Raw genomic sequence first — 19,014 nt, 5'->3', positions numbered from 1 at the left:
AATGCTAGAAGTAGTAAAATAGTTAACTTTTGTTTCCATGACGCAAGTATGGGATTTGGTTATAAATTCCATATTATTAAAATAATTATAGGGGTAAATAATTATTGTTATGTAAGGGAAAAATAATTATCGTTACGCCATTTTTTAATAATTTTTACACAAATGTTTCCAATCAAAAGATGTAATCATGGTGATGTTAGGGAAAAATAATTATTGTTACGCCATTTTAAATATTTTTTTAACACAAATGTTTCAGAACAAAAAAAAATTCTTACATAAAATGATGGAAAGAAAGACGAGAAACTCACTCACGCGTTTCCGACCAAACACTCTCGAGTAGTTTTGGAGTTGGCAAAAAAAAAAAAATATATATATATATATATATATATAAAATTTCATCACTTTCCTTTTCTAATAAAAAATATCAGTATTGTGAAATTACGATTATGATGTCTTCTTCTTCCGTTGCCGTTGCCGAACCCGCCGGGATGATAAAGAAAAGCTACCATCGTCAGAAATCTCAGGTGAGCTTTGTGTGTCCATCATAAAGATTTTGATCTTTAAAAACAAGAACCTGGTTGTGAACAAAGAAGGTGTTGGATGATTTAATATACACAGAGATTATGGGCAAAGCTGGTGATGAGGAAGTGGTTGAACATAAGTGCTAGAGATCCTGACTATGGTGCTGATACTGAAGACGAATCCGAAAACGACGACGTTGGAGATGAAAACCAAGACTCCAGCTCCGATGAAGGTTTCTTTCTTCTTTCAGAATCATCATCATCGGTTCTTGTTTTTTCAGGTTATCTAACCGGTTTAGCAGATGGTGAAGAATCGAGCTCGCAAAGAAAAGAACCGGTTCAATCAAAGGTTTGTGAGAACGCTGAGGATGCCATCGCCGCTGCTTCTGCCACCGTAGACGCCGCCGCCGCAGCCGCGGAGTTTATTAAAAATGGTAATGCCGGTAGTTCTTCTTGAGAGTCCTGAGTTGTTAGTTTCATCCCTTTGCTGAATTTTAAAAATCTTTAATGAACTAAAAAAAGAACACAAAAAGGTAACGATCAATCTTTTTCATTTTTTTTCATTTTTTGGTGAAATCAGATGCCCCAATGAAGTTACGGAGAAGAAATTCTGAAACTTTAAGAGCACAATATATCAACAACAAAGAAATAAGGTACGATCTTGATGTTTCTTTTGAGATGTAACTCTATTTTTTATTGTGTATATTTATTTATTTTTCATTCCAGTAGGAATAGTACCATACAGTATATAGATTCGAATCCTATCAATCTTGTTGGTAAAAAAGGAGACCTAGAACAACATGTCGGAATTTTATATATACTAAAAGTAGTTGTGTGTGTATGCAGAGTATGTGTTGGGACGTGGAACGTAGGAGGAATCTCACCGCCATCTGATCTTGACATCGATGACTGGATCGAAATTAATCAACCTGCTGATATATACGTTCTTGGGTAAAACATATTTATTTGACTTTTCCTCAAAACGACATGGACAAAACTAACTCTGTTCAATACACGCTCTTCTTCAGAGATTCATTATGTTTTTTTTTGTTTTTGTTTGGTATGAAGGTTACAAGAGATTGTTCCTTTGAATGCTGGGAACATACTAGGAGCAGAAGATAACCGACCGGTTACAAAATGGGAAGAAGTGATCAGAGAGTCACTGAACCGAGTCAGACCGAAAAACTCGGGTGTTAAGAGCTACAGTGATCCACCATCTCCGGGAAGATTCAAACCTTTCGAGGAAACGCACGATGTTATAGAGGGAGAAGTCGCTTACGAGACTGATAGTGACGCTGGCGTTGAGATTCACCCCATCGACGAGGAAGAAGAAGGAAGCCTCCGGGTGCTAAAACATGACGGTGGAGTTATAGGAGAAGTCAACACCTTCGTTGACCCGAGTTCCGGTTTGCCGGTTGTTGAGATTAACACACAGTTCTCTTCTTCTAAGAAGCTAGAGAGACAAGTATGTTTACGTTCCGACAGCTTAGAGAAGAGGAGGAAAGAAGAGGAGGTAGATGCCGCTGAACCCGGTATAAACCGGAGGCTAAGTGGGAAAGAAAGGATCGGTTTGAGCTGGCCTGAGCCGCCTTTGAACATGTTAGGACCTTCTTGCGTTCTCCTCGATAGACAGCCGTCGTTAAAGACAACGAAGTCACTGAGAACAGTAAAGTCTTTCAAGGCGTACAGTTCGTTTAAGTCTGTAGCTGGACACGCCAATGGGATTCCCCCGGAGGTATTGGCATTAGCTGAGATGGACTTGAAGTTGTTGATGGAGAGGAAACGAAGACCGGCTTATGTGAGGCTAGTGAGTAAACAAATGGTTGGGATTCTTTTGACTATTTGGGTTAAACGAAGTTTGAGAAAACACATTCAAAACGTTAGAGTGTCTACCGTTGGAGTTGGCATCATGGGTTATATTGGTAACAAGGTATATAAAAAAAAATATTAGACTTATGACAAAAAAAAGACATGTTACAATATGCTTAAAATGGTTTTAAAAATGATTTGTGGTCTACAGGGAGCTGTGTCTGTGAGTATGTCGATAAACCAGACGTTCTTTTGTTTCATATGCACACATCTGACGGCAGGAGAACGAGAGGTTGATCAGATTAAGAGGAACGCTGATGTTCACGAGATACATAAGAGAACAATCTTTCACTCTGTCTCGGCTCTTGGACTTCCCAAGCTTATCTATGATCACGAGTCAGTCTTTTTTTCTTCTTGCTAACTTTTTACTAAAGAAAGCTAGTTTTTATTTCTAGAAATTAACTCTGTTTTCACCTCTTCGCAGAAGAATAATCTGGTTAGGCGATCTTAACTATAGGCTTAACCTATCTTATGAGAAAGCCAGAGACTTGATCTCCAAGAAAGAGTGGTCCAATTTACTTGAATATGATCAGGTAAATAATAATTGTTAATTTGTTACTATTTAAGATCTTAAATATGACTATTTTAAAGATTAATCAACTTTACTCATTTTTTGTTTTTGTGTTTACTACGAATGAATATTTTAACATTGCAGCTGGTAAAGGAGTACAAGAGAGGTCGAGCATTTGACGGATGGTCAGAAGGAACTCTACATTTTCCACCGACCTACAAGTACCAAGCACACTCCGATGAGTACACTGGGGGAGATGGGAAGGGGACGCGGAGAACACCAGCTTGGTGTGACAGAGTATTATCTTACGGCAATGGAATGAAGCTGGTTCACTACCGGCGGACCGAACAGAAATTCTCAGATCATCGTCCGGTTACAGCGATATACATGGCTGAAGTCGAGGTGTTTTCCGTGAGGAAGCTTCAGCGAGCATTGACCTTTACAGACGCAGAGATTGAAGACGAGAAACTTGTGGCCGTAGTCATTTAGAGAAAAAAAAATTAGAAATTGAAATTTGGTGCTTGCTTATTCGTTTTGATCTATGCAAATGAAAGTACTGGCGAACCAGACACTTATATACTGCAATGTGCTGATATAAAAATAATAAAAAGTTTAGACAAGGAGTGATAAAGAATTGTAATTTCATGAATAGACAGCAGCAGAGTACAAGGCCTTAACGCTATATGAGTGTGAGAGAGGTTTACGCAGTCAGATAAAGAATTGTAATTTCCTTTTATCATTTTACCCAAATATGTTAAATTTAAAAAGTATTTTTCTTCCAAAACATGAATCGCGAAGAAGAGGCCTACTAAACGGTGTTTTTAATTTAACATATTTGGGTAAAATGATAAGTCAAATGTTTTCAAAACACCAAAATTTTGGAATAATTTGAAGGTTTAACGTGTAACCTAAAAATTCTCCTTATTGTTGACCCATTAAATACTTAAGGTTTTTATGGTTGTTTTTCTTCTTCAAATCCAATATTAGATTTGTGTATCTGAAAGTAAAATATTTTAAATGGAAAAAATATATTGCATATTATGATTTGTCTATTTATATATGCTAGATTAATATTCATATCAAATTATCTAAAACTTATGTTTTGAAAATTTTCAAAACTGATTCACAAAGAGGAAGGATAAGACCAAATAAATACTTATTCTATTTCCGCTTAGTCCCATTTATTTCATTCTTATTCTTTTTAGTCCTTTCTTAAAATGATGGAAAATAACTTGTGCAAAAATATATGCACCAGCCGGGAATCGAACCCGGGTCTGTACCGTGGCAGGGTACTATTCTACCACTAGACCACTGGTGCTTGTTTGTTAAGATTCATTGCTATATATTTTCCTTATTTAACAAAAGCCATGTCCATTGCTTTGAAAGTTTACAAACCTCTATATACAATGGAGGAAAACAGACAAACTGGTGAAAGTAACAACAATAGCATAATATTCACCTAAATATTCTCCTTTCCTTTTATCTAACTGCAGAAACTTTTAGAAATTCAAGTTTTCTTCAATGTGAATCTTCTTCATCCTCAATCTAGGAGCATTTGTTTTCTAAGCCAGTACTGTTCAAATCTCTGCCTTGCATATTCCTTGTAATCAAACTCAATCGTGTTCACATGCCCCTGCTTTGCATCAACCCAACAATGATTACTATCAAGTTCCAATATTAAAGCTAAAAGTATCTCAAAGAATGGAAAGAAAGAAAGAAAGAAAGAGAGCGAACCGAGATGATTCCCCATAAGCCCCAAAAGATATGATTTGCCAAAGTGTATCTCTCTGCATCAGTCATTAACCTATCCACTTCTTCTTGGCTTGGTGCATTCCCTGAGATTATCACAATAAGAGGGATATATTTTTGATTAAGTTATGTTTTTTTTTTCTTTAGAAGTAACTAATGATTCAAGAAGAGAAAAAACCTGTAGAGCCAAGGTATGTGCTAATGAACCTTCTCCGTTCTTCTTCTCCTGTTTGTTCATCATCCCACACACGCACACACACATTCAGACTCTGAGTAATTTAAGTAACGTACTTAGTATATGTTTATAATTACGGATAAGGACCTGGATATAGAGTGTAATCAAGAACATGAGGAGTGTCTGAATGGTAATTAGCAGCCATTTCACAGAAGTGGTTAGCAATGTCATAAGCGATAGGGTTGAAACTCGAATACTCATAGTCCTGAAAATAATTAAATAAAATTGATGAAAAACAGAGGACTTCCTTGATGGATAGGGAAAAGTTTCTGTTCAAAAAAAAAAAACAAGCTTACTATGATGGTAATAGCGTTGGTTTCCTCATCGATCATGACGTTACCATACTGAAGATCATTGTGACAGAAACCAATCTCCTGATCCTCCCGAGTCAGCCTCTCTTTCAACAAGTTGATTTCACCGTCCATAGCTTCCAAACGAAACTCATCGATCTCTGTCGGCGAACACAGGTTCTTAGCTTCCTTGAGCCAAGTCCTGAGCCTTTCCCAGAGGAGTACGTTCTTTGGACCAGGCATATCTAGCTTGTGAAACTCTCTTAGTTTCGCCGCGATTAAATCAGATGTTTCGGTCACACGGAGATCACCTGCAGAAAGAGTCTGGTGAACGGACCAAAAAACCAATAGATTCATCATGTCATATAACATCAAATCTCTCCCTCTCTCTAGATTTCTTGTAACGCAAACAATATATAAAAACCCTAAGACTCTGTTTATTTTATTTTATTTATTATTATTTTTTTCTAAGACTCTGTTTAGTTTTTAACTAATTTTTTTTTTGTGTGTGTTTGAGATTAAAGAAAACGTACTCTTGCGTGGATGAACTCTTCGAGACGACCATCGGAGAAGCGGCCAAGAAGCTTAGGTCCATAACCGTGATGAGACATACACTCGAAGGTTTTGATCTCGTCGTCTCTGTTGAAGAAAAGGTCAACGCCGTCTCCGTAGATCCGAACAAGAACTCTGCGGTGAAGAGCATCTTCTCCTCCGTTTAAGGTAGGCCAGTTGATCTGGTAGACCTCGTTGGTCATGGCTCCTTTCAACGGAACAACCTCAAGGCTCTCGAGGTCTTCGACCACGTCTCCCCAGGTCGAGCCTAGCGTCTGGAGAACGCGTTTCAGATCGTCCGGGGAAGAGCAGGTAGGGATCAAACTGTTCATCTTCTTGATCGCCATGGGGAAATGATGATGAAAACGTAGATTAAACGCTAGAAGAAGATTCGAGGGAGGGAGGGGTATGAGATTCTTTGAGAGAGAGAGAGATAAGATTATCAACAAGAATCTTTTTTTACTTGTGGAAAGAAATGATATTGGGAACTGAACTTTGAAACACAAACGAAACTACGTTTCTGGGTAATTTAATTATATAGGAAAATATTGAAAATATATTAAAGAAATCACCCAGATGAACGCGTTATTTCGGCGTTCCTTGTTTATCCCGTGTATGTGTGAGATACGAATTGTGTTGTGTTTGTTTTTTCTTTGGCTTTTTAAAACGGTTTTCGTGACCGACGGTTTGTCGGAGCCAATAAGGAGTAAGCACGTGGAAAATATGGGAGATAATTCAACGGCGTAAAGAGGCAGTCATTACTTTATGACGAAGTCAACGAATGGGAAAATAATAATACTGCTACAGCTTTGATTCTCTTGCAGGTCAACTGTTATATCGCGCTCATCAAGAAATTATTGGAGATGTATAAAATCTAATCCGGTATGAAATACTCAACGAGGTCCCGATTTTATTATATTAACAAAGAACTATTAAAGATTTGATTATGCATCAATTATCAAACAAAGATCACTAATGCCTCCGATACAAAACTAATAATATACAATCAGTGTTTTATCACAAAGGTATGTGACTCGTTATCTTCTAATAATTCATTAATTGATTAGAAATGAAATAGGAAATTATGATAAATATTTGTGTTTGAAACAATTTTTTTTTTTAATATTGAACAGTGATATATAATTCGGTGTACGATCAAATTATATTAATAAGTACCATAAAACTTAGATGGTGATTCAACTTAAAAAGGAAAGCTTTTCAATAATAAAAACAGAATACTACTTTCTAAATAAAGTACACTAACAAAAAGATAAAAGAGAATCCATGTACATAAAAGTATTCGAGAAAATCTGAGGGAAAGCTACGTGTAACAACACGTATGGATTTGTGCTTCAAAAGGTTATCACTTTAATTCATGCTTGGCTTTGACATTTCGTATGTGAACGCATTAATGTTTATTTTATGTTAGATAAACAATCAAACACTTGATCAGGAACCCACTTAATCACCTTGAATTTTTTTCTGTGTACAGTTGAAAGGTGCACCCCTTAATGACATAATATAATAATGCGACAATGTTGGGCCAGTGACGTAGCAGTACAAGACATTTAAGTTACACAACACGAACGAGACAGAGACAGGACACCAAACACTTTGACCTCACATAAAATTGCTACTAGAGATGAGATCGAACACGAGACACACCTAAGTACCACTACACGAGGAATGGGCTAAAGGGGCTCGGATTTTGGTTTTACTTATTAGAGTAAAAAGTTATGTAACGATACCTATAAATCATACTGTTATTGATCTTCTAGAGGATTGTCTTTGCTTCCATAGATTAGATCTCACTCTTCTTTGCAATGCAACTTACTAAGTTTTATACTCTGGCCCTTGCAATCATTATGCTGAATGTAAGGAAATAACATTATACCTTCTGAAGGTAACCATCATATTTCGGTTCAGGACCAAGCAAACGGTGGCGTACTCATAATGTGCTTTAAACCTGGAGAGTATACTAATAACGATGAAATCTAAGAAATTTAGAAGGAAGGTTAATGTGTATATACCGTATAGTTTATTCCTTCGACCAAATCTAGCCCAGGGAGTGGTTTTCTCTTGTCTCATGGAAAGATTCTCCCCTGAACTACTGACAAAAATGTGACAAGTCACTAGTGGCTTATCATAACAAACGATACAACTAGATCAAACTGTTGGTTTTAAAGATTAAAAACGGTGGTACCTTCACTAAGCGTGCAGCAAGATTCAGTATGCTCTTTCTGCTGTACTCCCAAATCATCGGAAGCTGAACAACACATCTAGTTACATACCAATTCTATTAGCTAGCTGCCCGCTACAATTTAGGGTACAACAAACTCGCTTGGCATAGGGCCATAGGCCACCATATTTTAATGGGCCCTATTTATTTCGCCTCTTTCAGCCCGTTTAAATTTAAGGCTTTTTACATAACTTCTTGGAAATACAAGTGTGTTGGATTTGCATGCATCATTTTTCTTCTGCAATGTCTTTGTCACTCAAGATTGTTATCAATTATATGATATGTGATAGTCCGATACTTATCTCGAGCATTCCACAGACTAAGCATACGTGCATGACTTAGAAAAAAAATCTAAGAAAAAAAAAAAATCTAAGATCAATGTTAGCTGTCTGAAGTTGATATGGAGAATCTTGTCTGCGAAAGCTTCATTGTGGGTTCAATGGATTCACAAATACTTGATAAGGAAGGGATCTTTTTGGTCTACACAAGAAAGTAGTTCTCTTGGTTCATGGATGTGGAAGAAACTCCTCAAATAGAGACCAATGGCGGCTTCTCTTAACAAAATTGAAATCCAGAGCGGCGCATCTGCATCGTTTTGGTATGATGATTGGTCGAGTTTGGGGAGGCTCATCGATATTGTGGGCAATGGAGGATGTATGGCTATGGGTATCCACAAGTACGACACAGTGGAAAGAGCAATACAAGTTCATCGAAGGAGGAGACATCGAACTGATGTGTTGAATAAGATAGAAGAGGAGATTCACAAATTGCGCACTAAAGGTCTCACAAGTGCAGAGGACATCAATCTCTGGAAGTGTAGAGAAAACACATACTTGCCAAAGTTCAGCACGTCTCAAACCTGGAGGATCACTCGCACGGTTCACACGACTGTTGCTTGGTACAAGAGTCTATGGTTTGCGAAAGCAACACCAAAGTACTCTTTTCTGACGTGGCTCGCTGTCCATGACAGACTCGCAACTGGGGAGAGGATGAAGAGATGGAATACATCGACATATGCTACTTGCCCTCTCTGTCAGGAACCTAACGAATCGAGAAGCCACCTTTTTTCCAGTGTTCTTACTCTGAGACCATCTGGAGAGGATTAGTGGCGAGGCTCTTGGGTACAGACTACACGGCTCGGTGGGAGAATATTCTGGACATCCTGCAAAACTCAACAAGAGACAAAACTACTTTGTTTCTTATTCGATACACCTTTCAGATTACTATCCATTCAGTATGGAGAGAGCGCAATGGAAGGAAGCATGGTGAAGTCCCCACGAGTACGACACTTCTGGGAAATCTCATTGAAAAACAGATTCGAAACAAACTCTCCGTCATTGGAAGAGACAAGAACACAAAGTTCGAAGGAGCCATGGTGATATGGTTTGCTTCACGACCATCCAATTCTTGATGTAATAAGATCTTTTTGTTTGCTACTCATAGCATCTCTTTGATGCAAAAAAGACACACATTGTAAGAAAGTTTTTTTTGTTTCGAATAAATTTAACATTCATTCAAAAAAAAAAAAACAAAATTTAAGATGAAGCAACACTCTTTTTTTTTTTTTGGACAAAAGATGAAGAGCAACACTCTTATTTATCATATAGTCTTAAGCATTCCACAAACCACAAGTGCGTTAACTAAGATGAAGCATACGTGCATGAAATTAAAATCAAAGCTAAGATGAAGCAACACTCTTATTTATCAGATAGTCTTAAGCATTCTACAAACCACAAGTGCGTTCACTAAGAAAACAAAGTCAAAGGAAAATAAGAGACGATAGTTATATGGGTTTCATCTAGATCATGGAAAGAGCCTCCTCGAGTATGCCATCTTCCAAAACAGACATGAAACTTTCAGTGTTTCTGGCGGAACAGTTTGCACGAATCTCTCCTTGTGACCCCGTCAAAACACTCATCTGACCCATCTTGATCATCCCCACCACAAAATGATCAAAAAACAGCTTCTGGTCGATCGCAAAGCTCTCCACGATACCACGTGTCCTCTTGTCCGTGAACAGGTCCTGGTCGGATGTGAATAGCCCTTGTCGGTTCATGAGATCAACGTAGTACTTGTTGTCAAACACGTCAGGGCTCCTTATGTCATTCACTTGCGTGTTGCTCGAGTTAGTGGTGGGGCAAGTGCGTTTGAGGTTGTTGGCGAAAGACTTGTTCATTGTTGGGTCTTGGTTCGGGTAGAGCCTGTCTGTGAAAGATGGACAATGCGCGATCCCGATGGTGTGTCCACCGGAGAGTGCAACTAAGTCGGTGATGTTGAGGTTTCTGTTGGCAAAGTCGGCGATGAGCTGGTCTGCCTTGGCGAATGGTGGTGGTAAGTTGTTTAACGTCGTGTTCTGGCTCGCGAACGCTAGTGAGTCACGTCGGCCAAGTGGTACAGCATAGTCTGGCCCTCCTGACTAAATTAATTGGCCAAAAAGTAATTAGCAACTATTAGTATATAGTATTGGTACGTCACGTGTGGTTAAAAAAATATAGTATAAAGATATAAATAGACAGAGAGATTTGATTGAAAAGAGAGGGCAAGTTTGATTACTAGGACGACGGAGTCACGGGCGGCTAGAGCGAGGATGTCAGAACAAGAGACGACTTGACCACATTGCTTGTGGACAAGGGCACGAAGGTTATTGATGACGACAAAGGCGGCTTGACGGAGTGTCAGATTCGGGATCGATGATTGCTCTCCTGGTCCACTCGCTGATCCATCTAGCAGCACGGATGCTTCACATCCCTGTTTTTTATTTTTATTTTTGGTTAAATATCAATGATAAAAGTTGTAAATGAACATACAAAGAAATAATTCAAGATCTTCTTATGAAATTATATGCTTGATCAAAGTAGGCCACACATCTCAATACAAGGTGTTGCAGTTAACGCTATAAAAATCTGATTAGTAATTTGTGTAGAGGAAAATCGAATACTGTTAATTTTGTTATACAATAAACTGAATATATATCAAATAATAGCATTCTCTTTATTTGTACCGTTGGTTGGGTATTTACTTTTCTTACGCTCATTAAAAGCGACTCAACTAGCCCACGAAAAGCGGGTGTATACGGTATAGTAGTATTAATGCCACACGTCCCTGCTACATTAAAAGTCTAGATCCCAATGCATGTAATGTCAGAAACAAATTACTACAGTGTTTATATTTACACATTATGGAACTGCTTTTTACAAGAAAAGAGAAACATAAAGAACAGACAATCCAATACTTGTTCTTTAGAGTTGCGAGGCGACTTTGTGTTTTTCTCTTAAGATTGTTTTAGTCGGATTTAATCTAGCACGTGATAACATAAGTATAATAGTTAATCATATTTCTTGATTTTACAAATTTCATTTTCTTATATATTTCAGAAACCACAACGCAAGTCATTTTTGTATGTATAAGTGGATGTGGTTTCTTATCTTAAAAAATCGAAGAAAAAGTAAGTTAAAGCACTTGCGTAAGACCGTTTAGATTAGGGTTAGCGAACATCCAATTCATGTTTCTTAATACGAACACAAAAAAGAGAAAAGAAGGAAAAAGATAAGAGACCTGAACGAAGCAGTCATGGAAATGTATACGAAGGATGGCTGCGGCTAAACCAATATCTCTCTTGAAGACTTTCTTGAGCTCTTTCCTGATGATGCTTTCCACTTTTGGACATGCTTTCTGGTAAAAGCTCCATGAGAGACCTTTCACTAGAGGAACATCTCTCCTCGGCTTCTTCTTATCCTGTGCCTCTACCGTGGACAGAAGGTTCATTGCCACCGCCACTAACGAGATCAATATCAGAAAAGTGAGGACACGTTTGGATAAACCCTCACCCATTTTCCTCTCTTGTTGGTGTTTTGTTTTAAAAGTTTTTCTCTTCTCTGCCTTTGCTGTTCTTAGGAAACAGGAGGACTTCGTTTTTATAGCCAAATGTGGTCCTTGTGTTGTTTTTAAATATATATTTTAATTAGAAAAATTGGAATGCTAAAGCATTTTTATTTGCTTTTTTTTGTTTGTTTAAAGGAAAGTCTTTAGATATTTTGAAAAGGAAAAGCTTTTTATTTAAAAGGAAAGTCTAAGTCTAAGTTGAAGAACCGGGCTTCGTAGCCTGGTGGTAATGGAACCTCGGCTGAGGTGCCCGCCACCCAGCTTCGAAACCCGGTCACAGCGATTTAACATCCTTACTGCTGGGGCGCTGGACCCCTTCGGGGGATATTTGGGAAAGTGGCTGCCCAGACACCAGAGATATCAAAAAAGTCTAAGTTGAAGATTTGCGTTTGGTGCGTAGGAACGGGATCTCGTTCTTCCTATATAATTAACGTATCAACGGGGTTAACAAACATTCTTTTCATATAACAAAAAAGTATACATTTTACATTTTTCAGATCAAGATTAAAGCAGATAAATATGTGCAAACCGTGTTTATTTTCTCTCCCCTAGTGTCAATTTCGTGACTTGGTTGAGTTGGTTCACCTATGTGAAGTTTTCTAACATATATAATTTGACTACTGGCAATGTAATTAACACAAAGAAAAAACTCTTGTCAACTTTTTTTGAATGAATGTTATACCCTTGTCAATTAATGGACATACATAACTATTTATTTTAGAAAAAGATAAAAAAACTATTTAATTTTACTACTTAGTCACGCGAAAATGTTTTTTTCTTACATGTTAAGAATAATAATTCGTCTGCAACCTACACGTTTAAACTTTAAAGGGGTCTTGTCCCAGCGCTGTTGAACCTCAATGTAAAACCCATGTGCTGTGTTCTAGAGAGATAATTTCATCATAAAATATCATTTCACAAGTACTTAAATGAACAGTACTCATGCACATAAAAGGCTAGTGTAAGATTCAAATTATCTTACTATGTGGTACATTAATTTGAAAACTAAGGTGTGCGAGTGTCAAAGTATACGAGTTAGTGGCATGCAATTTGGATTGTTATGAACGAGACCACGGAAGATAATGCCGCGGCGCAACGAAAGTCTTAGATAGAATCCAAAGGCAACAAATACTATCACCGACAAATTTATCACATAACTTATTTTGTAAATGAGTTGTAACACACAAAACTAAAATGTTACGTAATAACATTACTTTTTAGTTAACATATTTTTTTGGCTTTTAAACAGGTAATTTAATTTGTTTAACTAGCAACAGACAGATCTCACAAGTTCAAAATACATATTACTAAACCAATCTAATTTTCAACCATTTTAAGGTGTTCACTTAAGAATATGGTTTTGTCGGTACGAAAGGCCAACACATATTTGATCAACTTTAGAAAGAAAGCACGCGTCGATGGGGATTTTAGAAGAAACACTCATGACAGTGGGATGGTTTACGAAGATGGTGAGTACGTGACTTTGCAGAGATTGTGGGACAATTTGAGATAACCAAGGATGAAAGACATTGACGTTAAAACACTCTAATGCAAAGTGAGCACATATGATGACTGTATGTACACCAAACAAGTATGTTCCTCAGGACCTGACATCTGTATGTATTTGAGGACTCTTTTAGTTGTGTTCGCCACGTTCCTCTCTGCTCTCTCTTTCCTATAATTAATTGGATATATCATATACGTTACGCCCAGAAAATTTGACATGTTTTTTTTTGTATATAATCGAAAAAGCTAGTACGTCTCCGTTAATGTGTGAACTGTTGTGATTAACTTACCAATGGAGAACAAATGGAAATCTGAAAATACATTTAGTAGTCATTGTAATCATATCTTTTGTATTCTCTTACTACACTGTTGTGATTAACTTACCAATGGAGAACAAATGGAAATCTGAAAATATATTTAGTAGTCATTGTTATCATATCTTTTGTATTCTCTTTTCTGTAGTAAGCAGATTAATTTGTATAAAAACTCATATCAACAAGAAAATATATGATTGCAATCACTACTGAAAATACAAGATATTTTTCTAGGGGTCCAAGCAACGCTCTCTTGGCTGCTTAATTTGATAAAGACATCGGAGGGAGTAGTTGGCTTTGAACATAATTTTCTATAGAAAACTGTTGGAATTTTTTTAAATTACAATCGTTAAAAATGAAAATAGTTATTTTACTATTATCTCATTTATAAAAGTGCAGTATATAACAAAATACGTACGGTGAGAGATTCCGAACTTTCTATAACTGAAGGCCCAAAGTTTTAGATCCTTCTTTTTCCAAAAAAAAAAGTTTTAGATCCTTACGACAAACGTATATAAGGATGTTAGACCACTGTATAATAGTCTTTCTTTTATTCCATATGATTTTTGTTCTATCATATTTAAGAAATTTAAAAAAAAACTACAAAAGTTCGTGGAAAATTAAAATATGAAAACGAAATTCCAATTTTCGCAGCATTCTAAATTATGGAATGTACTCCGAAGGTGCAAACTGCAACTTAATCCCTTATGTATTATTAAAGAAATATTTAAAAAATTGTAACATGTAGTCTGTAATAGTTACAAAAGAGTTTTTCTGAATTATTATTTAATCAAGACTAGACTCGAATTCGCACATCTGTGCAGGTGTTGTATCAATTTAATAATAAATTTAAATTTGTATGAAAATAAATAATTGTGTTATGTAAACTAAAATTAATATTTTAGAGCATTTTTATTTTATAAATATTTTTATGTTAGGTGATATATACTTATTAGTTAATATTAATATCTATTAAATATTATTATTTTAATAATGAGATATAACTACAATGAAGTAAACATAAAGCTGTAAAGTATATGAAGTCAATGAGACTAAATAAAATTTTAGAGATATTTTTATTTCACCTTTATACATTTTAGTTTAAATAAAGTTTAAAAATGTAGTACATGAATAAGTATATATATATATATAATCAGTCATCAAATCTAGTCAATATCTTTTAGAATCAAATTAAATAACAATTAATAAATTTTCCTTTAAATATGATCAATAAGGGAAGTTGTTAAGATTTTTTAACCACGCAATATGGTTTCATTGTTAATAGGAAGGATATATTAATATTAATTCAATTTATTAGGCTACTAATTAGATGGTCTAGCTATGTCTTTTTATTTTTATAGTAGATAAAACTGTACTTTTTTTAATAGAGAAGATGTCAATCAATTATACGTGGCAGTTTAAAAATCAATTGAAAAAATACTGGTCTAAGATCCAATTGTTAAAGAATATTATATTAATCCAAATACAAGAAGCATGCATTCTTTCTTTGAATAAAAGTTACAAATTTACCTGATATGATGAACATATATATGAAATTAAAGATTTGATAACAATTTTTGCATCATTCCTCATTTTTGTTTAATTTTATATTATTAATATAAACTAAACAATCACATTAACCATATAATTTTTTTTTTCTTATATGTTTTATTTTGAATTTTTTTTAAAACGACTGTAAATTACAAAATTTTTAAAAATCTTTTGAATTTTTTTTGATCGATGGCTTAATTGTTTTGTTATAACAAGATAAAAATGATCATAAAATTGTATTAGCATGAATTTTTATTTAATAGATATTCATATTAAATAATTATATATATTAATATTTTTAAATTAAACTATGTACCATTTAAAAATACATAAATATGTCAATTTTGAAATTTGCATTGAAAGAGTATTGAGACTTTGATATTTTAATTTTGAAATTTGCATCAGAAAAATACCACATCGAAATTTTTGAGATTAGTGGTTTAAATTTTTTTACGTAAAATATATAAATGTTAATAAAACCATGAGTAGAAAGTATCAATAATAAATATTTATATTAAAATATACTATATATTATGTCGATATCTTGAAATATAATTATATGGCATATAAAATAAATAAAATGATTATTTTGATTTATTTACCATAAATATATTGTAAATAAACAAGAGGAACCATTTTGATTTATGTGAGTACTCTAATCTCCTATATATTAATTGAGAAACAATTTATTACCTTAGCAAGTGTAAGATTTTATTAATCAATATTGTTCTAACTATAATAAGGTTTATCATAGATAGATCGTGACTTTAATAAGGTTTATTAGATCTATATAAGACTCATTTCTCCCATTTTTTTGTCATAAACTCAAACCAAAACCTTTGATAAATCATTGTCCTATAATGGATGCTATCATTGTTGTGGCTGATTTGAAACCATTCAAGTCTATGTGAAGTATCAGGGTGAAGATAATACGTTTGTGGAACAGTATTTTGTTGCTGGTATTTTGTTGCTGGTGGCCTAACAATTGAGATGGTTCTAATCGACTCTAATGTAAGCATCATTTAATCTTCATGTTACTAAACTTACTTAGGCTTTATATTTCATTACCTAATTTTCGAGAATGTTTTTAATTTTATTTGTAGGGTGTTAAGGTTAACGTTTCTGTAAAAAAAGATCTGGTGAATCAGCTTGATTCATTCCTTTCACAAGAAATTTATATTATTATATAAAAACTACTATTAATAAAATTTATATTATTAAACTCAATAAAACAAATTTATATGATTATAAATATATAACTTTTTATATTATATCTAACATATATGAAAGTTCAAACAATATACATAATATTAGATTATTTTACATAAAATACATAATCTTAAAATTTTAACTTTAAGTTGTTTCTACAAACAACACAAATAATATTTAATGTCCTTTTTATTCAACTATTATTTAGATTTAATTTGACTTTGCATTCGCTTAGAAATTTTAAAATGAAACCATCGGTTCGACATAAAAAAGTCTAAAATGCATATAAAATGAAACCAAACAATAATAATATTTTTGGGTTTATCACCAAAAAAAACTAAAAACTTCACTCATTTTAATATAACAAAACAAAATAAATATGTATTTAAAATGGTAGTTATATTTTACTCGACTAAAAACAGAAAGAACACCGTAAAACTGAACCGATATCCAGACTAACAGAACTAATGTTTTCTTATCTTTAAAAAACAAAATTAATAATCTTACTCTACGCAAATCGTGGATCACTGCCTAGTTCAAAATATTAAATACCTAAGGTTAGAAACTATCATCAAGATCTTTGATTACACCATATAAAGCAACTTCATTTAAGGCGCAATGAGAGAGAGTTCTCAAAAGATAATTAGTTGTTAATTACATCAAAAGTGATTGATGAATTTTAATATTCATCCAATAAAATCTCAAAAGAGAACTTATCGAATGGGTATTAGAACCTCATCATACACTTTGTTTTAATTAGCAACTAGATCGTGAACCGTGCGTCCGCACGGGTATTTTTTATTTGTAATTAAGAATGTTTAATCTAACAAAAGTAAATTTATCAAACTAATTAAAATTAAACTGAACCGAAATAAAAAAAAATTGGTTTAAATTTGGTAATACCGAGCATGACAAATGGATGTGATTTATAAGAAACCACTGTATATAAATATGGTTTGGTATATAAACCAATCAAACCAAATAAACTGGATAACCCGATAAATTAAAATATAATAGTATAGTTATATGTATACTATATAATATAATTAATAATATATACATAATTTATTTTATAGATATGATCTTTATATTTGAAATGTAAATTTTATTAATTTAATATTTTTATTATTAGTTAATTTTTTATCAAATTTAACAAAACATAATTTTTTTTGTTGTCAAATATGTGTGCTAATATTTAGTTATTTAATAGTATTATGGATTACTAATTTTTTCTTATTTATTCAATAAAAACTATCACTAATATTAATTAACTTAATATGTTTACAAATAGTAAAAGAAAAAAAGAAAAAATAGTCTATTTGAAAACCAAAATATTTTCGTGTTATATTAAAGCCGACATAAAATTCACAAAAGTTTATTAAAAAACTAAATATATTTATGGTATAAAAATGAATAAACAAAAAACCGACGGTACATAAACCAACCAAACCAACCCAAGTAAATATGGTTTTAATATGGTAGTTATATTTTATAAATCAAAACCAAAAAAAAAATAAACTGAACCGACCGTACCGATTTCCAGATTGGATACCCCTCAATGTAGTATATATTATTATGATTTAAATATAACTTATAGAAATATTTATAAATATTTATAAATGTCTCAGTTGTTTATATTGTAGTTAGATGTTAAACTAATGAAAATGATCACTGAATATATTTGATGATTTTTACTACATGGACCATTTTCATATTGTATTTATTTATAAATTTAACCACTTAATATATTTGTATATACTAATACATTAATTTTATAAGATAAATACTTTGTGGCAAATAATTTTTTCTTTTTCACATTTACGTGTCTCTTAGCTTAGTTCATATTGAAAATATATGAGAAACATATAACACTTAAAAACATATATAAATTTTTTTAGAAATAGGTAATATTAATATTGAGAATATTATAATTTTTTGCTGAATATCAAAATATGTTAAATTTATTAGTTAGCCAGATTATATGAAGCAATAGTTTATTTTAATTAAATAAGGAAAATACATTAAATGCTTAAAATAAGTTTATTAATTGTTTTAGTGATATAGGATTGTAAATATATTGTAAATTTAAGAGTTAATTTTTATTTTCTAAACCATAAATTAGCTAAACCATAAATTAGCTAAACGATACTTCGATTAGATCAATATACAAAACGTTGGTATGCATAATCTAAACTAATATATATAGAATTTTAATTGACAAAAATATAAAACCATAAACTTAATATTGATTAGACTATGCTTAATAAATCGTGATGGAATGTTTGGTTTGTAATGGGTTAGTTAATAGAAAAAACTACCGGTCATATATAGGTTTAATAGGTTTAATGGAGTATTAGATTGGAATAATTTAAGGCATGCTGGTTGGTCAACCATATAATTTAAGGTGTGTGCTGGTTGGTCAACTATTAAAACTGGAGTATTGGTTTCGAATAGTATAAAGTACCTGCTGGTCTAATGTAATTAATAAGATTGTGTATCGAACATTGTGTATCGAACGGGATGGTTAACGTTTTTAGTATAGGAAATGAATGGGTTAAGGAAAGTGTAAAACTACCGTATTTTAAG

The 19,014-nt window shown here is 33.4% G+C and overlaps 4 protein-coding genes and 1 non-coding gene across 5 annotated transcripts; 2 read left to right on the top strand and 3 right to left on the bottom strand.

The window, feature by feature from the left end:
- The first annotated feature begins 336 nt into the window (after window positions 1-336).
- On the top strand, window positions 337-3,521 carry LOC108828573 (type IV inositol polyphosphate 5-phosphatase 3). The gene is made up of 9 exons (XM_018602308.2): window positions 337-524; window positions 619-754; window positions 824-955; window positions 1,102-1,174; window positions 1,368-1,472; window positions 1,590-2,451; window positions 2,542-2,726; window positions 2,815-2,923; window positions 3,046-3,521. The coding sequence occupies exons 1-9, from the start codon at window positions 447-449 to the stop codon at window positions 3,388-3,390; spliced, it is 2,025 nt and encodes a 674-aa protein (XP_018457810.2). The 5' UTR covers window positions 337-446; the 3' UTR covers window positions 3,391-3,521.
- A 627-nt stretch (window positions 3,522-4,148) lies between these two features.
- TRNAG-GCC (transfer RNA glycine (anticodon GCC)) lies at window positions 4,149-4,219 on the bottom strand. The gene has a single exon. It is a non-coding gene; the product is annotated as a tRNA-Gly (tRNA).
- Window positions 4,220-6,364, bottom strand: LOC108823342 (probable choline kinase 1). The gene is made up of 6 exons (XM_018596524.2): window positions 5,709-6,364; window positions 5,182-5,499; window positions 4,973-5,090; window positions 4,829-4,876; window positions 4,636-4,736; window positions 4,220-4,534 (listed from the first exon to the last, which is right to left on the bottom strand). Exons 1-6 carry the CDS (start codon window positions 6,072-6,074, stop codon window positions 4,442-4,444), a joined length of 1,044 nt encoding a protein of 347 aa, XP_018452026.1. The 5' UTR covers window positions 6,075-6,364; the 3' UTR covers window positions 4,220-4,441.
- A 2,144-nt stretch (window positions 6,365-8,508) lies between these two features.
- Window positions 8,509-9,072, top strand: LOC108824538 (uncharacterized). The gene has a single exon (XM_018597970.1). The coding sequence runs from the start codon at window positions 8,509-8,511 to the stop codon at window positions 9,070-9,072; it is 564 nt and encodes a 187-aa protein (XP_018453472.1).
- A 573-nt stretch (window positions 9,073-9,645) lies between these two features.
- Window positions 9,646-11,864, bottom strand: LOC108828655 (peroxidase 12). Its single transcript, XM_018602404.2, has 3 exons — window positions 11,522-11,864; window positions 10,520-10,714; window positions 9,646-10,382 (listed from the first exon to the last, which is right to left on the bottom strand). Exons 1-3 carry the CDS (start codon window positions 11,795-11,797, stop codon window positions 9,765-9,767), a joined length of 1,089 nt encoding a protein of 362 aa, XP_018457906.1. The 5' UTR covers window positions 11,798-11,864; the 3' UTR covers window positions 9,646-9,764.
- Between the last annotated feature and the right edge of the window lie 7,150 nt (window positions 11,865-19,014).

Source organism: Raphanus sativus, chromosome 9, assembly GCF_000801105.2.
Source record: "Raphanus sativus cultivar WK10039 chromosome 9, ASM80110v3, whole genome shotgun sequence".
NCBI lineage: Eukaryota > Viridiplantae > Streptophyta > Magnoliopsida > Brassicales > Brassicaceae > Raphanus > Raphanus sativus.
Note: the sequence above shows the minus strand (reverse complement) of the source record. Positions and strands in the feature narration are given on the sequence as shown.

Bases quoted from the DNA above. Each gene is read 5' to 3' on its own strand.
- LOC108823342 (XM_018596524.2), bottom strand. From the start codon at position 6,074: ATGGCGATCAAGAAGATGAACAGTTTGATCCCTACCTGCTCTTCCCCG. The intron at 4,737-4,828 runs GTTTTTTCTCTT...TGATAATCTCAG, and splicing joins CACATACCTTGGCTCTACAG to GGAATGCACCAAGCCAAGAA. The intron at 4,535-4,635 runs GTTCGCTCTCTT...GATGCAAAGCAG, and splicing joins GCTTATGGGGAATCATCTCG to GGGCATGTGAACACGATTGA.
- LOC108824538 (XM_018597970.1), top strand. From the start codon at position 8,509: ATGGCGGCTTCTCTTAACAAAATTGAAATCCAGAGCGGCGCATCTGCA.
- LOC108828573 (XM_018602308.2), top strand. From the start codon at position 447: ATGATGTCTTCTTCTTCCGTTGCCGTTGCCGAACCCGCCGGGATGATA. The intron at 525-618 runs GTGAGCTTTGTG...TAATATACACAG, and splicing joins ACCATCGTCAGAAATCTCAG to AGATTATGGGCAAAGCTGGT. The intron at 2,452-2,541 runs GTATATAAAAAA...TGTGGTCTACAG, and splicing joins TGGGTTATATTGGTAACAAG to GGAGCTGTGTCTGTGAGTAT.
- LOC108828655 (XM_018602404.2), bottom strand. From the start codon at position 11,797: ATGGGTGAGGGTTTATCCAAACGTGTCCTCACTTTTCTGATATTGATC. The intron at 10,715-11,521 runs GTCTCTTATCTT...AATAAAAAACAG, and splicing joins TCCATGACTGCTTCGTTCAG to GGATGTGAAGCATCCGTGCT. The intron at 10,383-10,519 runs GTAATCAAACTT...CAATTAATTTAG, and splicing joins CCCGTGACTCCGTCGTCCTA to TCAGGAGGGCCAGACTATGC.